General features: G+C 56.2%; 1 protein-coding gene across 6 annotated transcripts in view; it reads left to right on the top strand.

Moving 5' to 3' along the window:
* NFIC (nuclear factor I C) overlaps positions 1-12,950 on the top strand; it is a 73,366-nt gene that overhangs the window by 11,684 nt on the left and 48,732 nt on the right. For all 6 annotated transcript variants that reach the window (XM_040241922.1, XM_040241919.1, XM_040241924.1 and 3 more), the window contains exon 2: positions 5,159-5,690. In XM_040241922.1, coding sequence (XP_040097856.1) covers positions 5,159-5,690 — 532 coding nt within the window. The remainder of the gene's footprint in view (positions 1-5,158; positions 5,691-12,950) is intronic.

Here is a 12,950-nt window from a genome sequence, read left to right on the forward strand (position 1 = left end):
AGGCCCTGCCTGACCTGCCCATCCCCACCCTGCCCTCCCTCTTTTCCTCTCCCTCTCACTCACTCTGCTCCAGCCTCACTGGCCGCCCCCCCGCCACCATTCTCTCCAAACATAAGGCATGATCCTGCCTCAGGACCTTTGCCTGTGCTGTGTTCTCCACTTGGAAAGCTCCTACCATGGATGCTCATGTTTTAGGTCTTTATTCAAGTGTCCTCTCCTATGAGAGACCCTCCCTGACCACCTCCAACTAAAAAGAACCATCCCCAGGGGACTCCTTGGACGCCCCCCCCGCCGCCCCCGCCACAAACTCCTTTAAATTTCTTTAGAGCACATTGTTCAACCTGACATTTTCTTTTTTGTTCCATCTTTCCTTTCTTTCCTTCTTTCTGTCTTTCATTTATTTTTTTTTTTAGCCACACCTCAGAGCTTATGGGATCTTAGTCCCCCAACCAGAGATGAAACCCAGACCCTCAGCAGTGAGAGTATGGAGGCAGAGTCCTGACCACTGGATCACCAGGGAATTCCCTGTGTTATTTATTTATTGGCTGCAGCTTGTGGGATCTTAGTCCCCCAACCAGGGTTTGAACACATGCCCCCTGCAGTTGAAGTGCAGAATCTTAACCACTGGACCGCCAGGGAAATCCAACCTGACATTTTATTACATTTCCTAGCTTGTTTAAGGAGAAGGCAATGGCAACCCACTCCAGTACTCTTGCCTGGAAACTCCCATGGATGGAAGAGCCTGGTAGGCTGCAGTCCATGGGGTCTCTAGGAGTTGGACACGACTGAGTGACTTCACTTTCACTTTTCACTTTCCTGCATTGGAGAAGGAAATGGCAGCCCACTCCAGTGTTCTTGCCTGGAGAATCCCAGGGATAGGGGAGCCTGGTGGGCTGCCCTCTCTGGGGTCGCACAGAATCGGACATGACTGAAGTGACTTAGCAGCAGCAGCTTGTTTAATATCCATCCCTGTCCAAATCAGGATCCAGGTGAGGGCTGAGCCCAGGACTCTGCTGGGCCCCAGCATCATGCATGGAGCTAGCACTCAGTAGATGTTTGTTGAACCATCAAATGCATTTTTCCCTCATTGGATAAGAGCCGTTCATAAGCTATGATGCTCCGAACTTGGAAGGAGGAATCACTAGCAAGAACACTTAGTCTGGCACCAAATGGGCCTGCATTCAAACATGAGTTCTGCTGTTTGACACTTAACAAACAGTGGGCTTACCTGGAAGAAGGGACATTGGAACCTGAGATTTGAAGGATGCACAGGAGTTTGGGATAAGCACTTAGGAGGTGGACAAGAGATTCTCAGTAACATTTGTTGAGTCACTGAGAAGAAGGGAGAATGCTTTGTGGAAAACTTTTGGTTTGGAAATTGGAGTTTCACATCCTGGTTTGCTGTCCTGGACTCTCAGAGTGGGTGAGCCACAGGGAGGCCCAGTAAGGGACACAGCCCAAAGCACAGTTGACCAGTCCATAGTGCCCAGCAAGGGCTTGGACCCAAGTGTCTGCCTGCCAGCTGCTGCTGTCCTCTTTGGCCAAATAAGGTTTTTGGAGTTCTTAGTTCCCCAACCAGGAATCAAACCCATGTCCCCTGCAGTCAAAACAGAGTCTTAACCACTGGACCACCAAGGAAGTCCAGCTTGACATTTTGTTATACTTGTGAAGTCCCAGTGGGCCAAGTAACGTTTCTGGGGTTTCTTGCTGTCTTCTTTAACCTTGCATCTGTGATTACCAGAGCAGTGAATAAGCTCCCCACTGATCCCCAGCAGGGTGCCAGGTCCCTTTTTGCCCATTGTACAGGATGAGAAACTGATGCCCAAGGCATAGCAGTGACCTGTTCCTGGATTATACAGAAGGTGAAAAGGGAGGCCATTGTCACCCAGGTTTGTTCCCGCCAGTCTGCCTGGCAGCAAGTGCCTCAACCCTGGGCCTCAGAGTTAGGGAAGACTGATTGAGCTGGACTCAAAAATGCCCAGCAGTGTGGTCCAGGCTAGGTCTGGGAGAACCCTAAGGAAAGCAGGAAAGGCTGCCTGAAGGAAGGAACACTGGAGATGGGGTTTTGAGGGATGCATAGAAGTTCAGGAGGATTCTTGGCTTCTAGCTTTCCTCGGCTGTCTCCTGTGCCCTGTCAACCAGTGAGGGCACTGGGAAGTGTCTGGAGAAGAGGCCTTGGTTGTCACAGGTCTTGTGGGACAAAGAGAGCGACAGGCCTGCCTCTCACCTGGGTTGACCTCCCTGGGAGGACGTGGAGGCTCAGGCAGCAGGTCTGTGACCCAGTTACAGGCTGTTTGTCTTCCTTCCTCCAGAACCAGCTGGGGTCACCAGTGACGTGGGCTCCCGCCCCTGCCCACCTCCCTGGCATCTTTCCCCAGAGAGGGCCCGGGGAGGAGGGGGTAGGCATACAACAGGGGTGAGGGGGCTTGGAGAGGGGAGGAGAAGGAAAAGGAGAGAGTTCATCAAACGGGAGGGGGCTCAGAGGCAAAGGGGTTCAGGGAGAGGTAGAGTCTGGGCCCAAAATAATCCTAGCAACAACAACAACAATAATAGCATAATTCAGGCTTTTGAGAGCTGGGCAGATAACGGGGTTCCTATGCTAGAAGGAGATAGCACCCCCGTTCAGCTGGCTGACACCCCAACTGCCCCTTCCCAGCTCCCTCTGATCACTCCCCCAATAAGCTCCAGGCCTTGGATGACAGCCACAGCCCAGGCCTCCTTCTACCATGGTGTCCCCTCCTTGGGGGACAGTGCCCCATGCCTCCATGGATTCCCTGCCCTGATTCTCTGGCCAGACTCCCAGGCTCTGGACCCAGGTCTGCAGATCAGCTGTGTGACCCTGGGCGAGCCACTCCCCACCCCTGGGGCTGGCATGTTGAGTGACATGGTGACACAGGAAAAGCACCTCTGAGGTTGGAGGGGACCTGGCAGGAGACAGCCCTCAGCAGGTCAGCCGGGGCAGGGTGGGGTGGGGCATGGAAAGGGGCTGTAAGGTCCAGTCCCTGCCACAGCTGTTACGGTGACTCACATGTCGGGGGACATTGGCATAGAGGGGGCTGGGCTGGCACAAACAGCACCCCATCCTGCCCCACCCCATGAGGACAGAAGGCTATTTTCAGACCCTCAGTAATAGGGGAGATCTGAGGTCGTCTCCCACCCCCAGCACCCATGACTACAGGTGGCCCAGGGGAGACGGGGTACAGGACAAGGAGAGGGCACCTGGGGCGGGGAGCACCATGGGCATCCAGGCCTGGAGGTGGGACCGAGCCTGGCCACATCCACCTGGAAACCAACTGGTAGCCCAGAGCAACTGTGTCACCATCTCCCCGAGAGACCCCTGCCTCACGGAGAGCAGGCTGTTCCGAGAAAGGGGCGGATAGGGTCTTGGTTTGTGTCCTCACACAGACCCTGAGAGCCTCTGGGACCTCAGCCAAGTCTCTGCCTGTCTCTGAGCTTAGCCTCCCCATCACGCAAAGCATAGAGGAGCCTCGGGCCTTTCCCTGCCCCTAGAAGATTGTAAGCAACTAATCGTTACGGCGACAACAATGTCAATAACAATAATAATAATAGCATAATGCAGGCTTTGGAGAGCTGGGCAGATAATGAGATTCACATGCTAGGGAGAGACATAACCTCCATTCAAGAAGCCCAGTGTAGCCCCCAAGCAAGAGTGGGGATTGAAACTTCTCTTCTCTGTCTTCCTTTCTCCTTGAATTTCTCACCCCGGTGAGAAGGCATACCTGGGATGTTCTGCAGACTCAGTTTCCCTTGTTGAAAATGGCGAGAATGAGACAGCCTCCTCCCACCCCCAGAGAAGAGGAAAGGGGCCTCCCATGGCCCCATTATTCTCCTAGGCGCCCAACAGTGGGGAGGGCTGCTGTTGTTTCTATGGAGAAGTTGGTTAGGTGTGGCTTCCTGTCCCAGCTCTGCTCCTCATGACTGAGTCTCTTCTTGGGGGTCTCAGTTTCTTCATCCGTAAAATGGGTGTTGCGGCTGCTCAGTAGCCCCACTCAGGCAGTGGGGGGGGGTGTTGAAGTCACAGCTCTGGGCAGGTCTCTGGCCCTCCTCAGGCCTCAGTTTTTCCATCTGTGGAATGGGTCTGTGGGGGGCAGGCTAGGGTGAACTGGCCCCTGGGAACCCCTCTCTCCAGCTCTGAACCTCCATGACTGAGCTCCCCTTTCTCTGCTGCCTGCTGATCTTGCCTCCTTGGGCCTTAGCTTTCCCTGCCCTTGCAATGGGTCTGTATAGGAACTGCCCCACCCTACCCCACCCTTTCATTAGCCCCTGACATACAGTAGGCCTCAGTGGACCTGTAGATCTCTTGGCCTGTGGACCTCAGCTGGTTCTGTTTGTATCTCTGGGCTATAGAAAAGATATCTTGTCCTCATTTTTTCATCAGTGCCAAGAGCCAGTAGAGGCAGCCCTTGCACCTCGTTCTCATGTCGGCTGCCTCTGCCGAGCAGTGGGTCTGGCAGACAAGTGACACCATGAGCCTGTTTGCTCCTGAACTGTCAGTGCCCAGTGTGTGCTCAGCCCTGCTTTGGACATTTGAGCTCACGCTCTAGTTCAGTGCTTTGCAAAGTACAGTCCCAGGGCCCAAGGCCCACTGTCTGTGTTCATAAATAAAGTTTTACTGAAACACTGCCATGCCAGTCACATCTCTGTGGCGTCTTGCAACAGAGACTAAAATACTCACTACTGGTTCTTTATGGTACTTTTAAAGTTTGCTGACCCCAGTTCTAGAAGGCAGAGAATGGATCCATGCCACTATTCTATCAACCTCAGTTTTCCCCATCTGTTCAGTGGGTCCCCATCAACTTCCACCTGGGACCCTCAGCTTGTCCTGCCTGTACGCTGGAGTTCAAGACAGCCCTCCATGACTGGCTTCCTTGGCCTGTGCCTTCCACCATGGTCAGAACCTCAGTTTCCCCATCTGGGCAGTGGGTTCTCATATGACCCAGTAAACTTCTGCTGGGCCCCTCTGGCCCTGTTTTTTCCCTGGGAGTGTGGAGGTATCTGCAGAGGACCTCTGCACACCTCTGCTCCACCATCCCTCCAATGGGTCTGCCTGGGGCCTCGGCAGCCTCAGTCTTCCGGGCCCGGCAGTGGGTCCACGGGCCCCAGCGCCTCCTGATCTCTGGCCTCTCCCGCCCCGCAGGATGAGTTCCACCCTTTCATCGAGGCGCTGCTGCCTCACGTCCGCGCCTTCGCCTACACCTGGTTCAACCTGCAGGCGCGGAAGCGCAAGTACTTCAAGAAGCATGAGAAACGGATGTCGAAGGATGAGGAGCGGGCGGTGAAGGACGAGCTGCTGGGCGAGAAGGCCGAAGTCAAGCAGAAGTGGGCATCGCGGCTGCTGGCCAAGCTGCGCAAGGACATCCGGCCCGAGTGCCGCGAGGACTTCGTGCTGGCCATCACCGGCAAGAAGGCGCCGGGCTGCGTGCTCTCCAACCCCGATCAGAAGGGCAAGATGCGCCGCATCGACTGCCTGCGCCAGGCTGACAAGGTGTGGCGGCTGGACCTGGTCATGGTCATCCTCTTCAAGGGCATCCCCCTGGAGAGCACCGACGGCGAGCGCCTGGTCAAGGCGGCGCAGTGCGGCCACCCGGTGCTCTGCGTGCAGCCGCACCACATCGGTGTGGCGGTCAAGGAGCTCGACCTCTACCTGGCCTATTTCGTGCGGGAGCGAGGTGAGTAAGGGCGTGCGCATGCACGTGGCTGGAGGTGGAGAGGGCTGGGGATGTGCCTATCGCCTGTCACAGGGGCGTCAACCAGGCCCGCAGGTCTGAGCGAGGAGGCGGGTCCACGTGGCCTGCACGGGGCTGTTGGTGGGGGTGGAGGAAGCTGACCTATGAGAGGTCCAAGGAGGGAGGTGTGTCTCGCAAGGTTTGAGCAAGGAGGGGGGCCTTCTTCAAGTCAAAGGGAGGAGGCAGGTGCCTCAGAGGGAGTAGGCACATGCCATGTGAAGTGTAAGGGAAAGAGATCCGCTTCACGGGAAGAGTGGGATAGGGGCCAGGTGTGTCCTGGGGGTCTGAAGGGACGACATCGGACCTTGATGTCCAAGGGGGGTGGCAGGTCACAGGAAATGAGATGCTGTCCCAGAAGGTCTGTTGGCAACAGGGGTGAGGATGGGCCACTGACAGGTGGGAGAGGGACAGCCCTATTCTTCCTGGGGAAGTTGGAAGGGTGCTGGGTGGCACACTGAATGCTGGTTGATTGATTCTCAGATCTTCCCAGAGTCCTGACAGGTGTCATGTTGATGCCAAGCGGGAAGCTGGGGCACTGTGTGACTTGAGCTATGTCATCAATCTCTGGTCGTCAGGGTTCCCTACTCCCGCCCTCATAGCTGGGTGTTTCTGGTGTTTGCTAGCTCTGTGGTCAAATGGTCCACATGGAGACCAGTGGGGTTTGTGAGGATGGAGAAATCCAGGACAGCTTCCTGGAGAAGGAGGCTGCCTGAGCTGAGCTCTGCAGGATGACTGGGCAGTGACGAGCATGGGGCTCTCCCAGGGGGTCAGCAGCCTGGGCAGAGGTGCAGAGGCTGGACGGGTGGCCCAGTCCTGAACGTCAACAGGTCCTGGTGGTCATGGGCAGGGCCTGGTTGCGTGGGCAGTAGGCTTCACTGACCCACTGCTTCCTGGTGGTGTGGCCAGTGGAGCTGTCACATGGAACTTATCCAAGTTCTTACCTGGATTGGGCCTGGGGAGATCCTCGGAGATGGTGTGTGTCGCGTGTTGAACTCTGGTCTGCTGTGTGGCGGGTGGCAGCTGTCACCATCTTCATGCGGATGGAATCAGGTGTGCCCTGGAGAACCTAACTGGCACAAGTGCCATGCCCTGCTGTTCCCACCCAAGCTGAGCCTGGTACCCTTGTGGGCGTGAACCTGCACACACCGGGGCTGCCTGAGCGTGTCAGGTGGGTGCACTCGGCTTGGAGACCCAGTCCCACCGCCGGTAGCCCCACAGGAACCCACTTGATCACACAACCAGAAATGACTGGGGAGGACTTGGGAGGAGGGAGAAGGGGCAGTAGAAGCAGGGACTCCAGGCAGGACCGCCCAGTTTCTGATCGTAGCCCTGCGGTGTGTCGTGTGCCGGCTGTGTGACTCTGCACCTAGCCCTGTCCTGTAACTCAGTTTCCTCCTCTGTACAGTGGGAGGAACAACCATGCCAACTCCCAGCGGTGCTGGGAGCCTTCCATGAGGTCTCCTGGTCACCATGGTGTGTGGGAGGGACAGCCAAGCCAGAGTTCCTAGTCTTGACCTTGACTCCTTGACCTTGACCCCATCTGCCCCATCCCTCACCCCCCACCGGAATTCGGAATTCGATGGGGCCAGAAGCAGAGGGGTAGACAAGGTGACTGTTGGGGCCTGATGGGAGGAGGGGAGGGAGGGCACGGGCAGCCTGGGGGCTGCAGCATTCATTACCATGCAGGTCCTGGGCTCTCCCACCACATCCATCCTCCGCGCCCGGCCCCACCCCCACCTCCTCCGCGCTGAGCTGATAAAATTTTGAAGCAAGTTTTCTGCCGGCGTCAGCACAATCTCCGGGCGGCTCCCTTCCCCCATCGACCCCCTCCCCCCTCAGCTCAGCAGGCAGGCGGGGCCTCCAGGCCTCCACAGACACCTTCGTGTCCCTCGGCCATGCTTTTGCTAGCCGATCTGGTCAACCTCCTCCAACCTCCTCACATGAGGGCTGGGGAAGGTCAAGGCTGCACCCTCTCCTGCTTCTAGCCAGCTCCATCATCCCAGGGGACTGCCGCTCAAACATGCCCCAGCTGACCCAGCTGGGAGTGAGGGTCGGGTTCGAGGGCTGGGCAGGGAGCCCAACCCCAGCTCAGCCTCCTGCCTGCCTGCCTGGCAGCTGGGTTACCCAAAACAAGTCACTGAATCTCTCTGCGCCTGCTTTCCTTGTCTTTAAAATGAGACGATCAAAAATAGCTGTTGGAATGTTGGATTCTTATGATAAGTGTTCGACAAATAACCCCTGTGGGGTCATGGAGAGAAGTACCTAACACAAGGATAGGACTTTGTGGACCGTTATTTATTTTTTTTCTTGGACCATTATTATTATCATCCTTACTAGGGTTATAATTTCCCACCTCCATGCCTTTGCCCATATGGTTCCCTCTGCTGTGGATGTCATTCCCATCTAGAAAACTCCTACTTATGCTTCAAAACCCCAACTCCCAGTGCCACTTTCTTTCTGTCAAGCAATTTTTCTGAGGACTTAGCAGTTATTTTCCATTCTCATGGCAAGCCTGTGAGGCAGGAATCGTATCCATTGTACAGATGAGGAAACGGAAGCCTCAAAAGAAGGAAACTAAAAAGTATCCTGGAAGACGTTACCTGCGCTGCCCAAGGTCACAGTTAGAAAAGGGCAGAATTAGGGTTTGGACATGGGCAACTTCTGTTCCTGGGGCTTCCCTGGTAGCTTAGCTGGTAAAGAATTAGCCAGCAATGCAAGAGACCCAGGTTCAATTCCTGGGTTGGGAAGATCCCCTGGAGAAGAGTTAGGCCACCCACTCCAGTATTCTTGGGCTTTCCTGGTGCCTCAAACAGTAAAAATCTGCCTGAAATGCGGGAGACCTGAGTTCGATCCCTGAACTGGGAAGATCCCCTGGAGGAGGGCATGGCAATCCACTCTAGTATTCTTGCCTGGAGAATTCCCATGGACAGAGGAGCCTGGTGGGGTACAGTCCATGGGGTCACGAGGAGTCGGACACGACTGAGGCACCCCTGCTAGCCCTCCATGCACAGTGGCAGAAGGGAATGGAGGTAAACTGCAGTGTAGGATGTGGGTGTCCGGTCTATGTGGCTTGGCCACCTCTGGGCTGGGTCTGTGTTCTAAGCTCCTAGTAACCAGAGCTTCCTCCAGGATTCCCAAGCTGAGGCTGCTGCCCAGAACCCCCTGCTGAGCAGAACCCCCTGCTGAGCCCCAGCTCCCCGACTTCCATCGCAGGACCCCCATCCCCATCTGGGCCAGAGTTACATCTCTGTTCTTAGCCAAGCAGTCATCTGACGGCAGAGAGAACTGGCCACCTCTTCTCTCCTCTCCCCTTGTGGGTCTCAGGGCTGCAGGGTGTCTGGGCCAAGGTCAGAGCGCAGTGGCCACTCAAACCAGCCCTGCTGGGAGGCCATGGGGTTGATGGGGAGGGGGGAAAGCAGGCCTTGCTTGACTTCTGGGACAGGTCACAGGCAGGATGTTGAGATGGGCAACTGCCATTCAGCTGGAAGGAGGTACCACCTCGGGTGTCAGATGTGGGGCCTCGGGGCCAACAGAATGACAGTAAGAGAGACCCGGAGACACAGGGGGACCCGGAGACAGGAAGAAACACACGGAGACCCACACACTCGGCCGTCCCGTCCCCAGACCTTGGGATGAGGCTTGGCTCCCCCTACCCCCACAGCCTCTGATTCTCCCCTGGGCTGTCAGATGGATTGCTGGGGCCCCACCCCAAGGAGGAATCCCAGGCCTCCCTCCCCAGGTTTATTTTGGAGGATAGAAGAGTGGGGACAAGCCGAGAGAAGATCCCCTTAGCGCTGGGGCTGCCAGGCTCCTCAGAGCCCAGGGCACCACCTTGGGCCAAACTTGGCTGCTTCGGGCATCCATCTGGCGTGTTGCAGACATGGGGCCCTGATTCCAGGAATGGACTCCGTGTGTGCCCCGAGGGTGGCCTAGGGGACAGCTGGGGGACCCTGATGAGGGGAGTGACATGAGCTCTGCCTTGGGACATTGGGGCTGCTTGCTCCTTGCATGCCCTTTGTGGGTGGATGTGCCATTGAGCAGGAGATGGGGAAGCTGACAATTCTCAGTTAAATTAATAAAAAGCTAAGGACAGGGAGGGGCATGGAGAGGCATGGCAGGTACTCTGGCTGGGCCACAGAGAGATTTGAGTGAGAGTGTGCCAGGCCATTGGGGGGGCATAGCCAGTGCAAAGGCCCTGGGGCTGGAATGGTCCCAAGCACAAGGGCTAGAGGGTGGGGCCGAGGACCGCTGCCTGGCAGTGGGAAGGCCCGGCCTCCTCCCCAGCCTCTCGTTTGGGAAGGAGCCCGGAGGAAGCAGGGCCCAGAGAGAGAAGCTGTCTGCCCAGCCCCAGAGCCCAGCCAGGCCTCCCCACCCCCTCTGGCGGCCTGAGAAACCTGAGGCGGGCGGGCACCGTGCCAGGGCGGGTGGGGGAGGGGCTGCCAGGCCCGCCCGCTCCGGCAGCTGCCAGCCCGCCCCGAGCCGCCAGCCCAGATGGTGCCCATCTGCTGACGCCGCCGTGGGCTGGCCTCCCGTTCCCGCCTCCTGTTCCCGCCTTGTTCGGTGCCAACCTCCTGGAACGGCACTGTGGGCAGGGGCCTGCTTGGGAAGCTCACAGCTGCTCAAGGGGCTGCCCAGGGTGCCCAGGAAGGGGGCAGAAGGATCGAGGGGGGAGGGGTTCCCACCCCCTCTTGGATGAACCTGGGAGGCAATCATAACAACAGATGATAGTAACAGCGGACATGTATTGCGTACCCGATGCTGAGCCTGCCCCACATCTGGTTTAATTCTCTCCACCACCCAGGGAGACTGTCCTGGTGGCTCAGATGGTAAAGAATCTGCCTGCAATGCAGGAGACCCAAGTTCGATCCGTGGGTCGGAAAGATCCCCTGGAGGAGAGCATGGCAACCCATTCCAATATTCTTGCCCGGAGAATTCCACGGACAGAGAAGACTGGTGGGCTACAGTCCGTGGAGTTGCAAAGAGTTAACACGACTGAGCGACTAACACTTTCACTTTCACCACCCAGGGAGGCAGCAGCTATTACCTACTCCCGTGTTTCAGTAAGAAAACAGGCCCAGAGACGGTCAGTCACTTGCCTAGGGTCACACAGCTCCTAAGAAGTAGAGCAGAATTAGAACCCACAGATCCTGAGTGCTCAAAACCACTAAAGGAAAAAACTGAGAACTGCTTTTGGGGTTACTGACTGGAACCCACACCCTCCCAGTTGTAGAGATGATGAAGAGAGCTGGCCCAGAATACATAGTGCACAAACGAATATAATATTGGTGAACCTTCCTGAAGTGCCTACCATGCCCCAGCCTGGGGGTCGGGATCCTCATAAAGTGCACCCTGGGCTCGGATGGCAGGAGAAAGGGCAGGAGAAAAGATCGAAGGAGCCTGGGTCGGCTTCAGCTCTGCCTGGGCTTGCTGTGTGACTTAGGGCAGAGCCCTGCCCTCTCTATTCTGAGGTTGGAGGAGAGCTGAGCCAGGAAGGTAGGGCCTTATGGGACCACGGAGAGAAGCAAGCTGGACCTTGACGGAGGGAGGGTCCCCCATCTCTTCGAACCCCTGTTCCATTCCAGCCCAGGACACTGTGCGGGGGGAGACAGGATGGATATGGACAGGAGGTCATGTGAGAGCACCCATTCGCTTGTATGATGGACACAATTTGTGTCCACACTTGTTCCAGGCTGTGTGAGATGTACTCCTCTCTCTGACCCTTCATTTTCCCACCTAGAGAGTGGAAAAAGTAACTGTGTTGTGTCCACTGCATTGACAATCGGAGTCAGTGACTCCTAGATAGCATAAAACAGGCGGAGTGAGGGGCTCCTGGCAGCCTGGACTCCCCCAGGGCAGGGATGCCAGGTGAACCAGCTGTCTGTCCATGCAGGGGAGGTGGCTGCCCAGGGGTGAGGTCCAGACACCAGCTGATGATGAATTTATAGCAGTGGTGGGAGGCCTCTGGGCTCCTGGTTAGCAGTGCCAAGGATGCTGCTAATGCAGCAGGTGGGAGCCTTGGGTCAGGAAGAGCTAGGGATGACATCTGTAGCCAGACAGCCCAGGTTGAGATCCCACCGCTCATGTGCCGTGTGGCCTTGGGCAGGTGACATCACTGCTCTGGGCCTCAGTTGCCTTCCCTCTGAAAAGGGCATGAAACAGATGGTGCCTGCTTCACTGAGCTATATGGGGTTAGGTAAGATAGAGCATGAAGAGTGCTAGGAGAGGGCCTGGCATACAGTAGGTGCTCAAACATACGTGCTAAGTCACTTCACTGGTGTCCGACTCTTTGCAACCCCGTGGACTGTAGCCCACCAGGCTCCTCTGTCCATGAGATTCCCCACACAAGAATACTGGAGTGGGTTGCCATGCCCTCCTCCAGGCTCAAACATAATTTGGTGCCTTAAGAAGGAAAGAGATCCTGACCCACGTTACAGTGTGGATGGACCCTGAGAACGTGATGCTCAATGAGAGAAGCAGACACAAAAGGACACACTGTCTGGTTCCACTCACAGGAGGTCTTAGAGGAGTCAGATCTAGAGACAGGAAGTAGATGGTGGAGCCAGGGGCTCTGGGGGTGGGGGTCAGTTAATGGGGACAGTTTTCCTTTGGGAAAATGAGGCAGTTCTGGAGATGATGGTGGGGGTGGTTGCAAGGCAGTGTGAAGGTATCCAGTGCCACTGAACTGTGCACTTAAAAATAGCTAAGGTGGTGAATTTGGGGGCCTCCCCTGGTGGTTCCAGTGGTTAGGACCCTGTGCTTCCAATGCCAGGGGCATGGGTTCAATCCCTGGCTGGGAAACTAAGATCCCACGTGCCAAAAAATAAATAAAATAACAATGGAAGTGATAGTGTTAGTTGCTCAGTCATGTCCAACTCTTTGCAATCCTGTGGACTGTAGCCCGCCAGGCTCCTCTGTCCATGGGATTCTCCAGGTTAGAATACTGGAGTGGGTAGCCATTCCCTTCTCCAGGGGATCTTCTCAACCTGGGATCAAAGCTGGGTCTCTCGAATTGTAGGCAGATTCTTTACCACTGAGCCACCAAGTGAATTTTATGCTATTGATATTCTGCTAAGTCGCTTCAGTCATGTCCGACTCTGTGCGACCCCATAGATGGCAGCCCACCAGGCTCCCCCGTCCCTGGGATTCTCCAGGCAAGAACACTGGAGTGGGTTGCCATTTCCTTCTCCAATGCATGAAAGTGAA

This window comes from Oryx dammah, unplaced genomic scaffold, assembly GCF_014754425.2.
Source record: "Oryx dammah isolate SB20612 unplaced genomic scaffold, SCBI_Odam_1.1 HiC_scaffold_5, whole genome shotgun sequence".
Lineage (NCBI taxonomy): Eukaryota > Metazoa > Chordata > Mammalia > Artiodactyla > Bovidae > Oryx > Oryx dammah.